The 21702-nt window shown below is 46.2% G+C and overlaps 1 protein-coding gene across 2 annotated transcripts in view; it reads right to left on the minus strand.

Moving 5' to 3' along the window:
- Nucleotides 1-21702, minus strand: part of DNAH9 (dynein axonemal heavy chain 9) — a 402978-nt gene that overhangs the window by 331010 nt on the left and 50266 nt on the right. For both annotated transcript variants that reach the window (XM_038371718.2, XM_043496454.1), the window contains exons 15-18: nucleotides 20540-20675; nucleotides 11406-11602; nucleotides 10884-11308; nucleotides 1750-1972 (exon numbers count right to left, since the gene is read on the minus strand). In XM_038371718.2, the coding sequence (XP_038227646.1) occupies nucleotides 1750-1972; nucleotides 10884-11308; nucleotides 11406-11602; nucleotides 20540-20675 (981 nt within the window). The remainder of the gene's footprint in view (nucleotides 1-1749; nucleotides 1973-10883; nucleotides 11309-11405; nucleotides 11603-20539; nucleotides 20676-21702) is intronic.

The following is a 21702-nucleotide window of genomic DNA, read 5'->3' on the forward strand; positions in this document are numbered from 1 at the left end:
CAGTGCTTGCCAGGAGAGAAAAAAATGTCTGGGATGAAACTCAACATGTTCAGAGGTTGCATTCAGTTTGGATAGTTACCCACACCTTCCAAAGGGGAAAATCTCCTGGCAACTGGCTTGCCCACCACAGCGGTCCCAATGCTTCCTACTTTCAGCTCTGAGAGAATCCTTGAAGAGTTCCATCTCTTATGAGGACACTTTGCTCTTTCTACTTCCTTTCCCAACTGAAACCACGATGGGGGAAGTAGCAAGAAAAAGGCAAAATTCAAGCAGAGCTTCGGCCCACTTCTTACTTTATCAAAAACAGCTGTCTGTCCTCCCCTTCAGTTAGACTCTATCCATTTTTATGGACTATTCATGCACTAATCAGCTTAAGATCTAGGTTCAAGACAGCAGAAGAGAGCATTATATAAAGGACTTTATTTGCCTCTATTCCTCTTGCTGTATGTGGAAGTAAAGATACTGACTGGATCTCTATGTAACTGCATGGAGCTGACAAGTTGCTGGACAGAAAAAAATGCTTCCCCAGTTCTACTCCTAAGGACAGCCTTGGTGTTTTAACTCCCCTGCAAAAAATTTAGTTGCTGAAATTTACTTACAAGAACACAAGCACTAAAAACCAAGGAATTCCCAAGATAAGGCAACTGTCACACCCAACAAAACTCCACCTATAATGCTTAACTGAAATCCTCCTTCCACAAATCCACAAGAGAGGCACTTTGTGTGGAAGGTCGCCTTTAGCCCTAGAAACCTGCACCAGGGCCCCAGGAATATTTAATAATTGGACTTTGTAATAAGCCTCTCATTTTGTAATTTTCCATTTTTAACAGGATCTAAAAGATTTCTCAGGCCCCCGTTACCCTGGTAACTGAGCACCTCACACCTCAATGTACTTCACCTCACAACACCCCTGTGAGGTCCGGAAGGATGACACGGAGGGAACCGAGGCCCAGAGACTAAGGGTCAGACTTTTAAAGGTATTCAGGCACTAAAAGATGCAGCTTGGTGCCTATTGAGATTTTTCAGAAGCACCCGCTGCCTAATGCCAAGGTGATTTGCACAAGGTCACACAGGAATCGTGCAGCAGAGGTAGGAATTAAATGCCAGTCTTCCGAGTCTTAGGCTAGTGCCCTAAACAAGGGACTACCCTTTGTAACAAGAACATAAGAATCGCCGTACTGGGTCAGACCAATGATACATCCAGCCCAGTACCTTGTCTTCCAGTGGTGGCCAATGCCAGATGCTTCAGAGGAAATGAACAGACCAGGGCAATTACGGAGTGATCTAGCCCCTGTTGTCCAGTCCCAGCATCTGCCAGTCAGAGGCTTAGGGACACCCAGAGCATGGGGTTGCATCCAAGCACTAATGCCCTCTCATTACAGCACTCACCAAAAAACCTGCTTAATGGACCTATTAAAAGTAACTCCATAAAGTAATTAACAGATCTACCTGAACATGTGTTCTGTTCTTATGGAGCAAGTGCTATCCATCTGGGGAGGGGCGCTGCATTGTTCACACTTAACAACAGGCTAAATCTCTGCGGTAATTGACAATCTTGATGTAGCTTTATCTAGGGAGCTGCAATGGCACATCCACAACAGATGTTCTGCCACTTGGCTATCAAAATAATCTGAGACCTATTGATTACTAAGCCCGGGTACTTAACATTCGCTTATATACACTGATCAGTTTCTTTTTAGGTGTCTAATAATTTGCAGTTTTGTGTATTGGTCATAAGTTTTCACCAACCTCTAATTGCTTATACACTTCATCTGTAAGTTCTTGCTCATATATCTTCAGTAGCTCAATTGTTTGCTTCAGGGGCTCAAACATCTCATCAGTGCTCGTCTGTCTTTCTTTAACAGCCATAAGATGACCCATAATCTCCACCAAACCATTATAATCTCCTTTTTCAACCTCTTTGTTCAAACCTCTATCAGCATTCTTTATAAATTCTTCAAGATTAGCCAAGCTAAATAATACAAAACAGGAAAACACAGTGAGAGCAATTTATATAAAATGGTTACTCACCTTCTCGTAACTGTTGTTTTCAAGATGTGTTGTTCATGTCCATTTCAATCAGGTGTGCATGCGCTGCATGCATAACAGCCAGAAGATTTTTCCCCTAACAGTATTCATAGGGTCAGCCTGGGCGCCCCCTGGAATCAGACCTTCATGGCACCCAATATAGGGCCCCTGCTGACCCAACCCCCCCTCAGTTCCTTCTTGCTGGGTACTCCAGCAGAAGGGTAGGAGGGTGGGTATTGGAATGGACATGAACAACATGTCTCGAAGAACAACAGTTACAGGAAGGTGAGTAACCGTTTTTTCTTTGAATGCTTGTTCATGTCAATTCCAGTCAGGTGAATCACAAGCCCAAGTTCAGGAATGGGGGTCAGAATTGTCCACTGATTGGAGTACTGCTCTACCAAAAGCCACGCCATCTCTGACCTGCTGGGTAATTGCATAATGTGCGGTGAAAATATGCATGGAAGACCATGTCGCTGCCCTGCATATTTCTTGGGTAGGCACCTGAGCCAGGAAAGCCGTTGAAGAGGCCTGCACCCTGGTGGAGTGCGCAGTGATTGGAGGGGCAGGCACCCCTGCCAGCTTATAGCACTCTCGGATGCAGGACAAGATCCACAATGAAATTTGTTGAGAAGAGACTGGAAGACCCTTCATTCTGTCCACCACAGCCATGAATAGTTGGATGGATTTTCGGAACAGCTTTGTTCTCTCGATTTAAAAGGCTAATGCTCTGCAGACATCCAATGAGTGGAGCCTCTGCTCCCTGCCACTAGAGTACAGCTTAGGATAGAACACAGGGAGGAAGATGTCCTGGTTGATGTGAAACTGGGAGACAACCTTTGGGAGGAAAGCTGGGTGAGGCTGGAGCTGAACCTTGTCCTTGTAGAACACTGTGTAAGGGGCTCTGATGTTAGGGCCTTGAGTTCAGACACCCTCCTAGCTGAAGTTATTGCCACCAGAAACACCAACTTGTATGAGAGGTAGAGCAGGGAGCACGCTGCTAGCGGTTCAAAAGGCGGTGCCGTCAGTCTGGAAAGGACCAGGTTGAGTTCCCAGGCCGGGACCGGCAGCCTGACTTGTGGGTATAATCTGTCGAGACCTTTGAGGAAATGGCTGACCATAGGGTTGGAGAAGACTGACCGTCCCTCTGTGCCTGGATGGAAGGCAGATATGGTGGCCAAGGGAACCCTTATTGATGACATGGACAGTCCTGCTGCTTGATGGATGGAGGAGATCATGCCACTTAAATTAGACTGAGGCAAGCGTTGGTGATGAATGGTGCTGGGCCGAGCAGACTGAAAATCTCTTCCACTTGGCAAGGTACATAGCCCTGGTGGAAGGCTTCCTACTGCCAAGGAGGATATGTCAAACCGGGTCCAAGCAAGAGAGCTCCTTCGGGTTCAGCCATGGAGCTTCCACGCAGTGAGGTGCAGCAACTTGAGGTTCAGGTGTTGAAGACGGCCGTGATCCTGAGTTAGTAAGTCTGGGAAGAGTGGCAAGGTGACTGGAGATTCCATGGACATTTCCAGGAGTGATATGTATCAGTGCTGGCGGCACCAGGCTGGAGCTATGAAAAAATCACCGAAGCTTGTTCCCTCCGTATCTTGAGGAGCACCTTGTGAACGAGAGGGATAGGCGGAAACCCATATAAGAGATAGCATCCCCATCACTGGCGCCAACTTTCCTTGGCACCAGTGAGTGTTCGCGCCCGCCCTCGGCCCCGGCCCGACTCCACCCCCTCCCTGCCCCTATTGGACCCTCCCCAAATCCCCGCCTCTTCCCGAGTGCACGGTGTTTCTCCTCCTCCCCCCCCCCCCAGGGTTTGCCCCACAAAACAGCTGTTTTGCAGCACAAGCGCTGGGAAGGAGTGGGGAGAAACAGGACATGGCGGCGTGTTCAGGGGAGGCGGAGGAGGTGGAGGTGTGCTGGGGCGGGTCGGTGAGCTGCTGGTGGGTGCAGAGCAACCACCAATTTTTCCCCGTGATTGCTCTAGGCCCAGAGCACCCACAGAGTTGGTGCCTATGCTCCCCATGGGAGGAGGAACACGTCCACGATGGAGCCTGGGCTGTGATTTAGGGAGGAACAGAACTGCTGGCACTTCCTGTTGCATCGCATGGTGAATAGGTCTATCTGGGGAAAATCCCACTGATGAAAAATTGAATTTGCAATGTCCGGGCAAAGGGGCCACTTGTGGCCATGGAACGACCTGCTGAGATATCCACCAACTCAGTCTGTACTCCAGGGAGGTATGATGCTTGTAGATGTATCAAATGCTCTACACAGAAGTCCCACAACATAAAGGCTTCCTGTCACAGGAGAATGCACACCCCATTTGCTCATATAAAACATTGCTGTGGTGTTGTCTGTCATAATTGATACATATCTCCCTGTCAAATGGGCTCAGAAAGACTGGCATGCCAGGTGCACTGCTCTCAGCTCTCTGACATTGATGTGGAGAACAAGTTCCACCTGAGACTAGAGGCCTTGTGTTCTGAGCTCTCCCAGATGTGCTCCCTAGCCCAAGGCTGACACATCCGTCATCAGCGAGAGAGATGGCTGGGGGATGATGAAGGGGACCCCTGCACATACTATCTGTGAGTCAAGCCACCACAGGAGGGAGTGGAGTACCGTGCAAGGCAGGGTTACGATCCTGTCCAAGCTGTCCCAGACTACCAATACACTAACGCTAGCCACTACTGAAGAGGTCAAAGTCTGAGTCTGGCATACTGTACTACGTAGGTACAAGCCACCATGTGTCTCAGGAGTTTCAGGCAATTCCTTGCTATGGGTGGTGGGGAACTGCCTAAGGCCTCATATGATGTCGCCAAGGGACCAAAACCTTGCTTCCGGGAGATATGCCCTGGCTCGTGTCGAGTCCAGTACTGCCCCTATAAACTCTATCCTCTGAACCGGGGACAGCGTTGATTTCCCCTCGTTCAGGAGGTGGCCCAGTTCATCGAACATTGTTCCTATGAAGTCGACTTGTGCCTCCATTTGAGCTCTGGAGCGGTCCTTGATGAGCCAGTCATCGAGGTACTGGAACACCTGTACCTGACGCCCGTGCAGGAATGCAGCCACAACATGCATGCGCTTGGTGGACACTTGAGGTGCCGCCGACAGACTGAATGGAAGGACTGTGAACTGGTAGTGGGTGTTGTTCTCCACAAACCTGAGGTATTTTCTGTGGGACCGAATTATTGCTATGTGAAAGGTTTCAGAGTAGCAGCCGTGTTAGTCTGTATTCGCAAAAAGAAAAGGAGTACTTGAGGCACCTTAGAGACTAACAAATTTATTTGAGCATAAGCTTTCATGAGCTACAGCTCACTTCATTGGATACAGTGAGCTGTAGCTCACGAAAGCTTATGCTCAAATAAATTTGTTAGTCTCTAAGGTGCCACAAGTACTCCTTTTCTTTTTGCTATGTGAAAGTACACGTCCTTCAAGTCGAGGGCGGCATACCAGTCTCCTGAATCCAGTGAAGGGATGATGGAGGCCAAAGAGACCAGGCGGAACTTGTGCTTCTTCATTAACTTGTTGAGTTCTCACAGGACTAGGATAGGCCTGAGCCCCCCCTCTGGCTTTCAGTATTAGGAAATATCAGGAATAGAAACCCTTGCCCTTCTGCTCCTGAGGAACCTCTTCCACTGCCCCAGCAAAAGGAGTGAGTGCACCTCCTGTATAAGTTGTTGCTTGTGAGAGAGGTCCCTGAAAAGGGATGGGGAAAGGGGATGGAAGGGTACAAAATTGGATGGAATATCCCCTCTTTACCGTGCAGAGCACCCAGCAGTCCGAAATAATACGGGACCATGCACAGTAGAAAGGGGACAGTTGGGGGAAAAAGGTAAGGCGGGGTAGATCCAGTTCTTGTTCTGGTACACCGTCCTCAACCGCACCTTCAAAAGGCCAGTTTGGGGCCAAAAAGTGGCTTGGGTTGGCCAGAACTCTGGCCTGAGGATGGGTGCGGTGTCTTCCTGCCACCCCTATTCCTCTTCTGGGAACCATCCTGTCGATTGTTGGTAGAACCACGGAGGAGGCTATGGTCTGAAGTGCCTGTGCTCTGTAACGGGGGTGTGTATGCCCAGGGAGTTTAGGGTGGCCCTTGAATCTTTTAAACTGTGCAGTCTTCTGTCTGTCTTTTCAGAGAATAGGGCCTGACCTTCAAAGGATAGGTCTTGAATGGTCTGTTGGACTTCGTAAGGGAGTCCAGAGACCTGGAGCCAAGAGGAGCTTCTCATGGTCACCCCCATAGCCATTGTTTGGGCAGCCGTGTCAGCATCATCAAGAGCTGCCTGAAAGGAGGCCCTAGAAATAAGTTTGCTTTTCTCCACCAAGGCGTTAAATTTGGAGTGGGAGTCTGGTGGTAACAGCTAGGCAAACTTGGCCATCGTTCCCCAGGTGTTAAAGGAGTACCTACTAATGATGGCCTGCTGGTTTGAAATGTGGAGCTGCAAACCACTGGTGGAGTAGACATTTCTCCCAAACAAGTCCACCTTTTTCGCTTCCCGATTTTTAGGGCAGGTTCCCTGAAACCCCCGATGCTCCCTTTGGTTTGCAGCATCCACCACCAAAGAATCAGGTGGAGGATGAGTAAAGAGATGCACATTTCCCTTTGAGGGGATGAAATGGTATCTCTCATTCCTCTTCTCTGTAGGGGGCAAAGAGGCTGGAGTCTGCCACAAAGCTTTTGTGGTCTCATTTATAGTTTTGATGAGTGGCAGCACAATACACAAGGACCCAGAGGGGGCAAGGACATCCACCACGGGATCAGCATCCTCTACCAGTTCCTTTGCCTGGATTGCCAGGTTCTGGGCCACCCTACGCAACAACTGTTGCAGGACCCTGCTATCCTCCAAGGTCAGGGTCATTGAAGTGTCCACAACGGCCTCATCTGGGGAAGGACGAGAGCACCGGCACATGGCCTAGGTCACTGCCCTCGGTACCAAGAGGGTCACGTTGTTCATTGGGCTCCTGCATCTCCGGTGCCGCAGAGGTCGGTGCCGAGATGATCGCCAGTGCCAGGATGGTCGCCAGCGCCGAGGCCTGAGCAACAGGTGGAGATATCGACGTTGTCTCTGATGCCAGCTGCTGCAAGGAGTGAAGGATGCCAACACAACCAACGCTGACCTGAATCTCAACACCTGGCTCTGACCCTGGGCTTGATGATAGGGCCAGGGAGTCCAAAAGGGCCACTGAGTTGGTGGTTGCCATTGAGGTGGCCACGGCGCCGGAGAAGGCTGGCGGTGTCGCTGAGATCTAGACTGCCTGCTGCTGGACCTATCTGAACGATGGGACTCCGCCTCAGACTGAGGTCTCCGAAAAGGAAGACCATGGAGGAGCAGTACTGATGGTCCCGACGAGCAGTGGTGGGACTCTCGGGATTGGTGCAGTCCCCCCACGTGGGCGGCCGGCACCAGGGAATGGTGCAGCAAAGATGGGGAGTGGTATGACAGGGATGGGATAGGTGGCTGGGTTATCACCAGTGCCTCGTCCCTCCTTGAAGAAGGTGGTACCATCAGGCGAATAAGGTCCTGAGCTGCCTCAAAAGTCTCCAGAGTGGAGGGGAGTTGAATGTCCCGGCCATGACGGTCCAGAGAATGGTAGTGGGCCGGACTTGACTGGACCCTTTAAGGGCAGGAGTCGATGAGCCCCTGGGAGGCTGCGGGCCCAAAGTAGGCTGGATGGGCTGAGGCCTCCCTGCCACTGGCTCCTTAGGCTTAGGAGAGGAAGAGCACCCCCTCTCCCACCTCTTTTTCTTCTGGTGCACCAGGGATGAAGATCGGCACCTGCCAGAAGTCTTATGTACAGCACCATGCCAGTGCCAGCAGTCTTTAGCCTCCTTTCTTGGAGCCGGTGCGCTGCGCACAGAGGCTCCACCGACCCGAGGTCGGACTGCGAATGGAGGGCTGCCTCCATGAGGAGAATTCTGAGTCTCTGCTCATGATCCTTAAGGGTCCTTGGCCGAAACTCCTTACAAATGCGGCACTTGTCCTTTTGGTGACTCTCCCCAGGGCAGTTCAAAACAAGAAGTGTGTGGCTCACTCTTTGGCATCAATTTACTGTAGACTTCACACGATTTGAACCCCGGCGACCAAGGCATGCCCCGGTGTTGGGAAACAAAACGGGGGGGAGAACCCCGCAACGGAAACTTAGAGAAACTACTAACACCACTAATACTACTAAGAATCTAACTATATACAACTGACAGTGAGACACTGCTAAAGGCACTTGCAGATGCAAGAGCGAAGGAAGTTCCATCTAGCCGTCACCGGCGGTAAGAAGGAACCGAGCGGGGGTCGGGTCGGCAGGGCCCTATATTGGACGCCATGAAGGCACGACTCCAGAGGGCACCCAGGCCAACCCTACGGATACTGCTGGGGAAAAATCTTCCGGCTGTTATGCACACACACACCTGCTTGGAATTGACATGAAGCACTCCTCAAAGAAGAATTACACATTATGTACCTTAATCCAGGCTCTAGACTTGTACAGAGATCAAAGAGAGAAAAGCCTTTCTAATCCTGCCCATCTCATACAACCCCAGTCTATAGGGCCCCAATTCAGCTAAGCAGATAAGCACATATTGAACCTGTAGCACCCCCTTAAATCCCATGAGAGTCAATAGGACTACATATGCTAACATGCTTTGCCTCACAAGAGTTCATTGTTGAATCAGGACCTATGTACAAAAAGATTTAATCATCTTATGAACTAAGTTATTCACAAAGAGTTAAAATTCCAGGGAAGTTGAGGACATGGTTGTCATATTACCTTAATGCATGCACGGAAAGCAAGAGAAGTTTAGAGATAGGAAATATCCAGATTATACCTTTTATTTCTGGTAATAAATAAGGTGGATAGGATAGCGTGGGTAGGTAGATAGATTGTTTGGTGTGTGTGTGTGTGTGTGTATATATCTCCAAGAAATGTGTATATACTGTGTGTATATTTTTGTATAAATGTGTGTATACACACACACACACACACACACACACACACACACACACACACAAACACACACACACAGTATATACACATTTCTTGGATGGAAGGCATTACAGGAGTGTCAAGTTTGTGTGTATATTATATATACATATATACACATTGTGACAAAGTTCCTCCTCTGCCTTGGTGGATCCTGCGCTTATTGGCAGATTTGCTCGCCTCAGAGGTTCACGGCAGCCCTCAGTTTGGCCACTTTCGTGGCTCAAATCTGCCATTCACTCAGTTAGCCTCATCACTGGCCAGCACAGGGAAAGGACTAAGAACAATCCCCGCAGTCTCTCCTGATCCACCTAGTGGTTCAGGGAACAGGCCAGAGACTTTCCCCTCTAGTGGAACCCACAGTTCAGTTCAACTCCTCCTGTATCAAGTAGGGAGTTGTGGGGGATGGGGGGAACCCGGGCCTGCCCTCTACTCAGGGTTCCACCCCGGGCCCTGTGGATTTCAGCTGTCTACAGTGGCTCCTGGAACAGCTGTGTGACAACTACAACTCCCTGGGCTCCTCCCAACACCTTCTTTATTCTCACCACAGGACCTTCCTCCTGATGTCTGATAATGCTTGTATTTCTCAGTCTTCCAGCAGTACACCTTCTCACTCTCAGCTTCTTGCACCTCTTGCTCCCAATTCCTCGCGCACACACCACAAACTGAAGTGAGCTCCTTTTTAAACCCAGGTGCCCTGATTAGCCTGCCTGTTTTAATTGATTCTAGCAACTTCTTGATTGGCTGCAGGTGTTCTAATCAGCCTGTCTGACTTAATTGTTTCCAGAAAGTTTCTGATTGTTCTGGAACCTTCCCTGTTACCTTACCCAGGGAAAAGGGACCTACTTAACCTGGGGCTAATATATCTGCCTTCTATCACTTTCCTGTAGCCATCTGGCCTGACCCTGTCACAACATATACACATACACACTTACTTGACATTCCTATATATAATGCCTTCCATCCAAGAAATCCTTCATTAATTAGGCCTTTAAACATCCCTGTAAGCTATTGTTAGTATGTGCATCATGATATCTACTTCTAAAGCTGAGGAAATAACTGGTAAGAAATATTTTATCTGACAGATTGAGACTCCTTTTGTGCTCTTGAAATAACCATAAGATGATCACATTTTCCTCCAATGTATTTGCTCTTCAGGACTATCTACCAATCTTTAATGTGAATATTTTTTAACCCAATGGATTGATTTCAAACAGTCCTCTGTGAGTATTTGATAATCAAACTGTGTTCTTTTGTTGTAATTGGTCAAATAAATCACATGGTATTGTTTCTCTTCCCTGACTGGATGAGTGAGCAGGCATTTCTGGCATTTAACCTATGTTAATTTAAAATTTCTTTCCTTCCTCACACTTGCAACTTTGAAACTCACTCTCCAGGATCCCTCATGCCAACAACCCTAGATGAAATGTTCAGAGAAAGGAAACAAAAGAGCAATGAAAGAGCAAATTCATTTAAAACTTTAAGGAACTATTCACAGGAAATATCTTGCAGTATTAGCCCAGCTTTACCTGTGGGGGAGCTAAGTACAGACAGGATAAGTATAAAACCAATAGACAGACAGATAGAGCAAGTCCCTGGAATAACTGGAAGTAGGACCTAAGAGCCTAGCTCAGCAGAGCGCTGTCCTAGCCACTCAGCAGCAGCACCACTCCCCCAGCCTCAGACCCAATGCAAGGTCTCATGTCAGAGTGACACTTTCAGGGAATGCAATGTGTAGGGGATATGACGGTGCTTCATTCCTCAGGACAGTACGGGGTGGACAGAGAAAACAAATCCCACACTGCTCAGCGTAACCTCCTGGATGGAGCCCAGTGAATGGAGATCCGGAGATGGGGCAGACAAATCTTTGTTACCTGTGTGTCACATGATCAATGAGATGCTGCTTAAACATCAGGCTCCACCTTTTGATGACATTCAGCAGGGATGCTTTGAAAGGCCGAGCATCAATTTTCATCCAACTGTCGAAGATGTTCACTGGTTCCAGGCGGTTGACTTCATCATAGATTCTCTCGTAGGAGTCAATTTGCTCCCTGAACTGCTGCAATGTGGGAGGGCTCTCTGGGACTTCATTGTCCGCATGGGCTTCAATTTCTGCCGCAGTCAGGACGTGCCCATACAACAGGAACTGGCGTATGAATTCCTTCCTGTCATCCCCATAGAGGTAAGAGTAGTGGTCGAAGGAGTTGCGATAGTCATTGCAGGTTGACATCGTGTTCTGCACACGCTCCATGAGGCTGTGGCGCATGTCAGCTAAGTCACCCATGTCCTCCATATCAGCCTGGGAAATGACAGAGAGACCTTGTGAGTGGATGCTCATCCAGAGCACACTTTGCACATTGCTGTGCAATAGGAAATCATGCACTGGGGCAAGAGACCTGATAGTGAGGGAAAACACTGTGCTCAGCCAGCCTGGACACCAGGGACGAGATCCGGTAGATGTCATTGAGGAGTCCTTCGACCATGTCATAAAAGCCATCGTTAGCACCAGGATCCAGCGCGGGATGGAATACCAAATCAGGGATCACCAGATCCAGCCGCACCTCAAACAGGGGAGCCAGTGCTGCCTTGCAATCTGACAGAAAGCAAAAGAGATGATGGGGTCTGGGCCAGAGTAAGACAAGAAGTGACTTTACTCCATCACCATGCCCTCCCCCCGCCCCCACCTCCACCCAACGGACACTAGAACTGAACGAATAATTGATTGGTGGTTTCCCAAGGATCAGTGATCATGACCTGATTATATGCATTATGGGCAAACAGAGGACAGTTCCAACCAATAAAATAAATACCTAATGTTTCAAAACACCTAATTTCCCCATGCTGAGAAAATTTAGAAGTGAAACTGACTGGGAGAAAACATTTAGACAGAAAAATATGAATGAAAATTGGGAGTTCTTAAAAGAAGAGTTTATTAGGTTTCACAATCAAGAAAAGATGACAACTTTGGCTAACAGCCCATCCTCTTCAGTGATTATGGCAGCAATTAGTAATAAAAAAGCAATAAATAAATGTAAAAAAGAAAATATACAGCAATTAGTATAAATTACAAGTTATGAAGTGTAGAATATTGATAAGGGAAACTAAAGACTGCAGGGAAAATAAAACTGCAGAAAAACCTGAGAGTCTCTGGATTAAGTTTAGAAGTGTGAGCAACAAGGGAGATGCCATAGTGAGAGTCTGCTATAGACCACCAGATCAGGGGGATGAGGTGGACAAAGCTTTCTTCAGGCAACTAACAGAAGTAATTAGATCACAGGGAGGACTTCAATCACCCTGATATCTGCTGGGAGAGCAATACAACAGTGCACAGACAATCAAGGAAGTTTTTGGAAAGTGTAGGGGACAATTTCCTGGTGCAAGTGCTGGAGGAACCAACTAGGGGCAGAGCTCTTCTTGACCTGCTGCTCACAAACCGGGAAGGATTAGTAGGGGAAGCAAAAGTGGATGAGAACCTGGGAGGCAGTGACCAGGAGACAGTTGAGTTCAGGATCCAGACAAAAGGAAGAAAGGAGAGCAGCAGAATACGGACCCTAAACTTCAGAAAAGCAGACTTTAACAACCTCAGGGAACTGATGGGCAGGATCCCCTGGGAGAATAATATGAGGGGGAAAGGAGTCCAGGAGAGCTGGCTGTATTTTAAAGAATCCTTATTGAGGTTACAGGGACAAACCATTCCGAAGTGTAGAAAGAATAGTAAATATGGCAGGCGACCAGCTTGGCTTAACAGTGAAATCCTTGCTGATCTTAAACACAAAAAGAAGCTTACAAGAAGTGGAAGATTGGGGAAGGGAAGAGTATAAAAAGAAGACCAGGAAAGAGTATAAAAATATTGCTCGGGCATGCAGGAGTGAAATCAGGAAGGCCAAATCACACCTGGAGTTGCAGCTAGCAAGAGATGTTAAGAGTAACAAGAAGGGTTTCTTCAGGTATGTTAGCAACAAGAAGAAAGTCAAGGAAAGTGTGGGCCCCTTACTGAATGAGGGAGGCAACCTAGTGACAGAGGATGTGGAAAAAGCTAATGTACTCAATGCTTTTTTTGCCTCTGTCTTCACGAACAAGGTCAGCTCCCAGACTACTGCACTGGGCAGCACAGCATGGGGAGGAGGTGACCAGCCCTCTGTGGACAAAGAAGTGGTTCGGGATTATTTAGAAAAGCTGGATGAGCACAAGTCCATGGGGCCGGATCCGCTGCATCAGAGAGTGCTAAAGGAGTTGGCGGATGTGATTGCAGAGCCATTGGCCATTATCTTTGAAAACTCATGGCAATCGGGGGAGGTCCGAGATGACTGGAAAAAGGCTAATGTAGTGCCCATTTTTAAAAAAAGGGAAGAAGGAAGATCCGGGGAACTACAGGCCAGACAACCTCACCTCAGTCCCTGGAAAAATCATGGAGCAGGTCCTCAAGAAATCAATTTTGAAGCACTTAGCGTAGAGGAAAGTGACCAGGAATAGTCAGCATGGATTCACCAAGGGCAAGTCATGCCTGACTAACCTAATTGCCTTCTATGATGAGATAACTGGCTCTGTGGATGAGGGGAAAGCTGTGGACGTGTTGTTTCTTGACTTTAGCAAAGCTTTTGATATGGTCTCTCACGTTATTCTTGCCAGCAAGTTAAAGTAGTATGAGCTGGATGAATGGACTAGAAGGTGGATAGAAAGCTGGCTAGATCATTGGGCTAAACAGGTAGTGATCCATGTCTAGTTGGCAGCCGGTGTCAAGCAGAATGCCCCAATGGTCGGTCCTGGGGCCGGTTTTGTTCAATATCTTCATTAATGATCTGGAGGATGGCGTGGATTACACCCTCAGCAAGTTTGCAGATGACACTAAACTGGGAGGAGAGGTAGATATGCTGGAGGGTAGGGATAGGATACAGAGGGACCTAGACAAATTAGAGGATTGCGCCAAAAGAAATCTGACGGGGTTCAACAAGGACAAGTGCAGAGTCCTGAATTTAGGATGGAAAAATCCCATGCAGTGCTACAGACTAGGGACCGAGTGGCTAGGCAGCAGTTTTGCAGAAAAGGACCTATGGGCTACAGTGGATGAGAAGCTGGATATGAGTCAACAGTGTGCCTTGTTGCCAAGAAGGCCAACAGCATTTTGGGATGTATAAGTAGGAGAATTGCCAGCAGATCGAGGGACATGATCATTCCCCTCTATTCAGCATTGGTGAGGCCTCATCTGGAGTACTGTGTCCAGTTTTGGGTCCCACACTACAAGAAGGATGTGGAAAAATTGGAAAGAGTCCAGCAGAGGGCAATAAAAATTATTAGGGGGCTTGAGCACATGATTTATGAAGAGAAACTGAGGGAACTGGGATTATTTAGTCTGCAGAAGAGAAGAATGAGGGGGGATTTGATAGCTGCTTTCAACTACCTGAAAGGGCGTTCCAAAGAGGATGGATTTAGACTGTTCTCAGTGGTAGCAGATGACAGAAAAAGGAGTAATAGTCTCAAGTTGCAGTGGGGGAGGTTTAGGTTGGATATTGGGAAAAACTTTTTCACTAGGAGGGGGTGAAGCACTGGAATGGGTTACCTAGGGAAGTGGTGGAATCTCCTTCCTTAGAGGTTTTTAAGGTCAGGCTTGACAAAGCCCTGGCTGGGATGATTTTTAGTTGTGGATTGGTCCTCCTTTGAACAGGAGGTTGGACTAGATGACCTCCTGAGGTCGCTTCCAACCTTGATATTCTATAATTCTATGAAGATGTTAGGGAAAAATCCATGGCTGGAAAGACCGAGGACAAAAAGGAGGTTTTTTTTTTTAATAAGTATATCAGGGAACAAAAGAAATCCTAACAATGGCATAGGCTCATTACTAGAAGGTGATGGCAAAATTATTAATGATGCAGAAAAGGCAGAAGTGTTTAAAAAAAACTGTCTTTTTCTGTACTTGGAAAAAAGCAGGATGATGTACTCATATCACATGAGGATGAAGAAGAACTTACCAGCCAGTTAGTAACTACGTAGGATGTTAAGAAACACCTACTAGGGATAAACATTTTTAAATCAGTAGGCTCAGACCCAGGAGTCTGAAAAGAGTAAGATGAGGAGATCTCTGGCCCACTGACATTAATTTTGAATAAATATTGGAACAATGGGGAAATTTCAGAAGTCTGCCAGAGTGCTAATGATGTGTCAATATTCGAAAAGGACAATTGAGATGACTGCGGCTACATACGCTGGTTAGCCTGACATCAATCCTGGGCAAAGTAATGGAAAAGATGATACGGGATTCAACTGATAAAGAATTAAACGATAGGAATATACTTAATGCCAGTCAACATGATTTTATGGAAAATTCTTCAAGTCAAACAAATCCAATTTCACTCTTTGATGAGATTACAAGTTTGGCTGATCAAGGTAATTGAGTAGACTTTGACATTCTTAAACTTTTATAAGACGTTTGACTTAGTATCACATGCCATTAGGATTAAAAAATTTGCACTATACAACATCAAGAGAGCACACATTATGTGGATAAGGACTAGCTAACACACAGATCTCAAAAAGCAGTTGTCAGTAGGGAATCCTCACTGAATAGGGGTGTTTCTAGTGGGGCTCTGCAGGGATCAGTACTAGGCCTGACGCTGTTCTACATTTTCATCAACAATCTGGAAATAAATATAAAATCATTGCTAATAAAATTTGTAGATGACACAAAGCCTGGCAACGCGGTAAAGAATAATGAGAACAGTGCAGAAATACAGAGTGATCTGAAAAGGAGTACTTGTGGCACCTTAGAGACGAACAAATTTATTAGAGCATAAGCTTTCGTGAGCTACAGCTCACTTCATCGGATGCATCCGATGAAGTGAGCTGTAGCTCACGAGAGTGATCTGAATCACTTTAAAAATGGGCCCATTCAAACAAAATGTGTTTTAATACAGCCAAATGCAAGCTTACACGTTTAGGAACAAGGACTGCAGCCAAACCTGCTCAATGGGGGGACTGCATCCTGGAATGCAGTAACACTGAAAGGATTCAGGGGTCATGATGTACAAGCAACTGAACATGAGTTCCTAGTGTGATGCTGTTGCAAACAGAGTTCTTGTGATCCTTGGATGTATAAACAGGGCAGTAGCACGTAGGAGTAGGAAGATTATTTTTACTTCTGCATATAGCACTGGTAAGACCAATAGTGGAATACAGTATCTGGTTCTGGTGTCCACATTTTTAAAAGGATGCTGAAAATTTGGAGAGGGTGCAGAAAAGAGCCAAACAAATGATTTGAGGCCTGAAGAAACTGCTGTACAGTGAGAGACAGAGCTCAGACTGTTTAGTTTACCAAAAAGAAAACTGAGAATTTACTGTAGATTACAGTACAGAAGTGCCCTCGCAGGAAGGAAATACCAGGTACTTAAGGGCTCTTTAATCAGGCGGAGAAAGGCAGAACAAGAATCAATGGCTGGAAGCAGAAGCCAGACAAAGTCCAATTAGAAATAAGACACCTTATTTTAACAGTGAGGGTGATTAACCACTGGAACAAATGGCCCAGGGAAGTGGTGGATTCTCCATCTCTTCAGATCCAGACTGTAAAAGATGCTTTAGTCAAACACAAGTTACTGGGCTTAATAGGGGGGTGACTGGGTGAAATATAATGGCCTGTATTATGCAGGAGGTTAGAAAAGATTATCTAATGGTCCCTTATTAATCACATGGAGGAAAGTGCCTGGCATGGCAAACGCTGTGAAGATTCATAGATACTAAGGTCAGAAGGGACCATTCTGATCATCTAGTCTGACCTCCTGCACAATGCAGGCCACAGAATCTCACCCACCCACTCCTACGAAAAACCTCACCTATGTCTGAGCTATTGAAGTCCTCAAATTGTGGTTTAAAGACGTCAAGGAGCAGAGAAGCCTCCCGCAAGTGACCCGTGCCCCATGCTACAGTGGAAGGCGAAAAACCTCCAGGGCCTCTTCCAATCTGTCCTGGAGGAAAATTCCTTCCCGACCCCAAATACGGCAATCAGCTAAACCCTGAGCATATGGGCAAGATTCACCAGGCAGATACTACAGAAAATTCTTTCCTGGGTAACTCAGATCCCATCCATCTAATATCCCATCTCAGGGGATTAGGCCTATTTACCATGAATATTTAAAGATCAATTAATAAACAAAATCACATTATCCCATCATACCATCTCCTCCATAAACTTATCGAGTAGAATCTTAAAACCAGATAGATCTTTTGCCCCCACTGCTTCCCTTGGAAGGCTATTCCAAGACTTCACTCCTCTGATGGTTAGAAACCTTCGTCTAATTTCAGGTCTAAACTTCCTGGTGGCCAGTTTATACCCATTTGTTCTTGTGTTCACATTAGTACTGAGCTTAAATAATTTCTCTCCCTCTCCGGTGTTTATCCCTCTGATATATTTATAGAGAGCAATCATATCTCCCCTCAATCTTCTTTTAGTTAGGCTAAACAAGCCACGCTCCTTGAGTCTCCTTTCATAAGACAAGTTTTCCATTCCTTGGATCATCCTAGTAGCCCTTCTCTGTACCTGTTCCAGTTTGAATTCATCCTTTTTAAAACATGGGAGACCAGAACTGCACATGGTATTCCAGGTGAGGTCTCACTAGTGCCTTGTATAAGGGTACTAAAACCTCCTTATCCCTACTGGAAATATCTCTCTTGATGCATCCCAAAACCGTATTAGCTTTCTTCCACAGCCATATCACATTGGCAGCTCATAGTCATCCTATGATCAACCAATACTCCAAGGTCCTTCTCCTCCTCCGTTACTAATTGATGTGTCCCCAGCTTATAACTAAAATTTTTGTTATTAATCCCTAAATGCACAACCTTACACTTCTCACTATTAAATTTCATCCTATTACTATTACTCCAGTTTACAAGGTCATCCAGATCCTCCTGTATGATATCCCGATCCTTCTCTGAATTGGCAATACCTCCCAGCTTTGTATCATCTGCAAACTTTATTAGCACACTCCACTTTTTGTGCCAAGGTCAGTAATAAAAAGATTAAATAAGATTGGTCCCAAAACCGATCCCTGAGGAACTCCACTGGTAACCTCCCTCCAGCCTGACAGTTCACCTTTCAGTAGGACCCATTGTAGTCTCCCCTTTAACCAATTTTTTATCCACCTTTCAATGTTCATATTGATCCCCATCTTTTCCAATTTAACTAATAATTCCCGTTGTGGCACAGTATCAAATGTCTCACTGAAATCTAGGTAAATTAGATCCACTGCATTTCCTTTGTCTAAAAAATCTGTTACTTTCTCAAAAAACGAGATCAGGTTGGTTTGGCACGATTTACCTTTTGTAAAACCATGTTATATTTTGTACCATTTACCATTGACTTCAATGTCCTTAACTATTTTCTCATTCAAAATTTTTTCCAGGACCTTGCATACTACAGATGTCAAACTAACTGGCCTGTAGTTACCCGGATCACTTTTTTTTCCTTTCTTAAAAATAGGAACTATATTAGCAATTCTCCAATCATACGGTACAACTCCTGAGTTTACAGATTCATTAAAAATTCTTGCTAATGGGCTTGCAATTTCAGGTGCCAATTCCTTTAATATTCTTGGATGAAGATTATCTGGGCCCCCCGATTTAGTCCTATTAAGCTGTTTCAGTTTCGCTTCTACCTCTGATATGGTAATATCTACCTCCATATCCTCATTCCCATTTGTCCTGCTATCATTATACCTAAGATCTTCTTTAACCTTATTAAAGACCGAGGCAAAGTATTTGTTTAGATATTGGGCCATGCCTAGATTATCCTTAACCTCCACTCCATCCTCAGTGTTTAGTGGCCCCACTTCTTCTTTCTTAGTTTTCTTCTTATTTATATAGCTATAGAACCTTTTACTATTGGTTTTAATTCCCTTTGCAAGGTCCAACTCTACTCGACTTTTAGCCTGTCTCACTTTATCCCTACATGTTCTGACCTCAATAAGGTAGCTTTCCTTGCTGATCCCTCCCATCTTCCACTCCCTGTATGCTTTCTGCTTCTTCTTAATCACCTCTCTAAGATGCTTGCTCATCCAGCTTGGTCTACAACTCCTGCCTATGAATTTTTTCCCCTTTCTTGGGATACAGGCTTCCGATAGCTTCTTCAGCTTTGATTTAAATTAATCCCAGGCCTCCTCTACCTTTAGATCCATAAATTCTTCAGTCCAATCCACTTCCCTAACTAATTTCCTTAATTTTCGAAAGTCAGCCCTTTTGAAATCAAAAACCCTAGTTGCATATTTATTTTCGTTAATCCTTCCGTTCAGTTTGAACTGAATTAGCTCATGATCACTTGAACCAAGATTGTCCCCTACAATCATTTCTTCTATGAGGTCCTCACTACTCACCAAAACCAAATATAAAATGGCATCCCCTCTAGTCAGTTCAGCAACTGCTTGACGAAGGAATCCATCAGTTATCACATCTAGGAAAATCTGAGCCCTATTATTATTACTAGCACTGGTCCTCCATATGGTCATAGCAAGCGAAGAAATACACTTTACTTGTGTCATCTCTGTGCTGCACAGGCCCTGGGGTGGGTGACTGGGACCAGATCTCCTCATGGGCCAGGTCTCTTATTCCATTTGACCAGTCACAAATTGGACCATTGAGCCCCTCCTGGATGTGGAAGAGAGTGTCACACAGTGCCTAGGTCCTTTGCAGATGGGAGAGAGGCTCTCACTGGTGCCAGCACCACTCAGCAGAGCTGGGATCATGACTCTAAATTACATTGTCCATCGTCCTGTTAATATCTGGTGTGGTGCTCTCCACCCCTGGCCCACTATCACTAATCTGCTCTACAGATTTCTCTGTCTCCACTCAGCTTATGTGAGGGCTCCACACGTTAATGGGCTTCTCAAACACTTTCTGCGACTAGCCAGCCTATGGTGATGCCAATGGTACAGTGTCAGTGTAAGCACAGAGGCAGACAGAAAAAGAGCATCTACTGGTCTCCAGGGAGAGTGTGGAATAGAAATCAGGCAACACAGCGCTATTACCCTCTTTCCGTCTGTGCTGTGCTCCTCCAGATGGGAGCCACAGCCTAGTAACGCCTAAGTCTCTAAGGGTCTCGAAGGATATGCTATGTTGTAATTAAACACCTGCGGATGGCCCATGTCAGCTGCCTCAGGCCGAATGCCAAGCCTGAATAGCTATACAACAATCTTACAGTCCCACAGCCTGAGCCCCGCAAGCCCAAGTCGCTGACATTGGCCAGCCACGGGTGTTATGTGGCAGTGTCATCATAACTGGAGCTAACAGAAACCACATACATGTGGAAACTCTCAGTGCAGCCTGGAGCCATCCCCAGGAGCTCTGACAGGGCAGCTCAGCACACGACTCCTGCTCTTGCTGCACAGCAAAACTGCACTCCTTGTCCAGCTGCCTCCCTTCTGCCCAGACACAAACACCTCCTAGCCATGGACAGCAGGTCAGGACATTCCGGCAACACACTAGCAATGGAAACCTCGCTGAGAGCAGAGAGGGGAAACCACCCTGGCCTTAGAAAACACAAGTCAGATACCTGTGTTTTCCAGGAGGTATTTGAGGGAGCACTCAATAGCATTAAAGAATCCATCCAAGATCATTTCATCCACATAATCAATGTAGGCTTCCCAAACTTCGGAGGTGGGGTCTGCGGCGAACAAACTCAGGTTTTCCTGGAAAAAAAAATGAAAGTCACCTTCAAATACAGCCAGACTGAATTTGTCTCATGGTAGAATGACCCACTGGACCATTATTAAAACAACGGATACAAATTAATAGAGAGAGATTAAGAAGATTGATAGCCTTTAGGAAGACAGAGAGCAGATAGGAAGGATGGTCTAGCAGTGAAGGTGCTAACCTAGCATACAAGTGCCCTAGGTTCTGTTCCCTCCTCTAACACAGACTTTTGTGTGACCTTGAATAAATCATTTAGCCTCTCTGCACCGGAGTTTCCATCTGTATAATGGGGCTAATAGCCCCGTCCTGCCTCACAGGAGTGATTCAGATTGCTCTGTCTGACTGCATTGTCACCCCCCGCCCCCGATACACCTTTCAGGATCCCTGGGTCCTACACACACCCATCACAACATGATCCAGTGTATTACATGCCCCAGTAACAACTATGTGGGTGAAGCCAGACAATCACTCCACTCTCGAATGAACTCACACAGAAAAATGATAAAAGACAAAAACACCACGTCACCCATGGGTGAACATGTTTCACAGAATGATCACTCTATATCTGACCCCTCAGTCCCCACCCTTACAGAAAACTTAAGCAGCACCTTCAAAAAATGAGCCTGGGAGTTTAAATTCATAACTTTGCTAGACATTAAAAATCGTGCCCTTCATAAAGACCCTGGATTTATGACAGGTTTCAGAGTAGCAGCGTGTTAGTCTGTATCCGCAAAAAGAAATGGAGTACTTGTGGCACCTTAGAGACTAACAAATTTATTAGAACATAAGCTTTTGTAGGCTACAGCCCACTTCATCGGATGCATAGAATGGAACATATAGTAAGAAGATACACACACACACACACACACACACACACACACACACACAGAGAGTTAAGTTGGAAGTTGCCATACAAACTGGGAGAGGCTAATTAGTTAAGATGAGCTATTATCAGCAGGAGAAAAAAAACTTTTGTAGTGATAATCAAGATGGCCCATTTAGACAGTTGACAAGAAGGTGTGA

This window comes from Dermochelys coriacea, chromosome 14 (assembly GCF_009764565.3).
Source record: "Dermochelys coriacea isolate rDerCor1 chromosome 14, rDerCor1.pri.v4, whole genome shotgun sequence".
In the NCBI taxonomy this organism is placed as follows: domain Eukaryota; kingdom Metazoa; phylum Chordata; order Testudines; family Dermochelyidae; genus Dermochelys; species Dermochelys coriacea.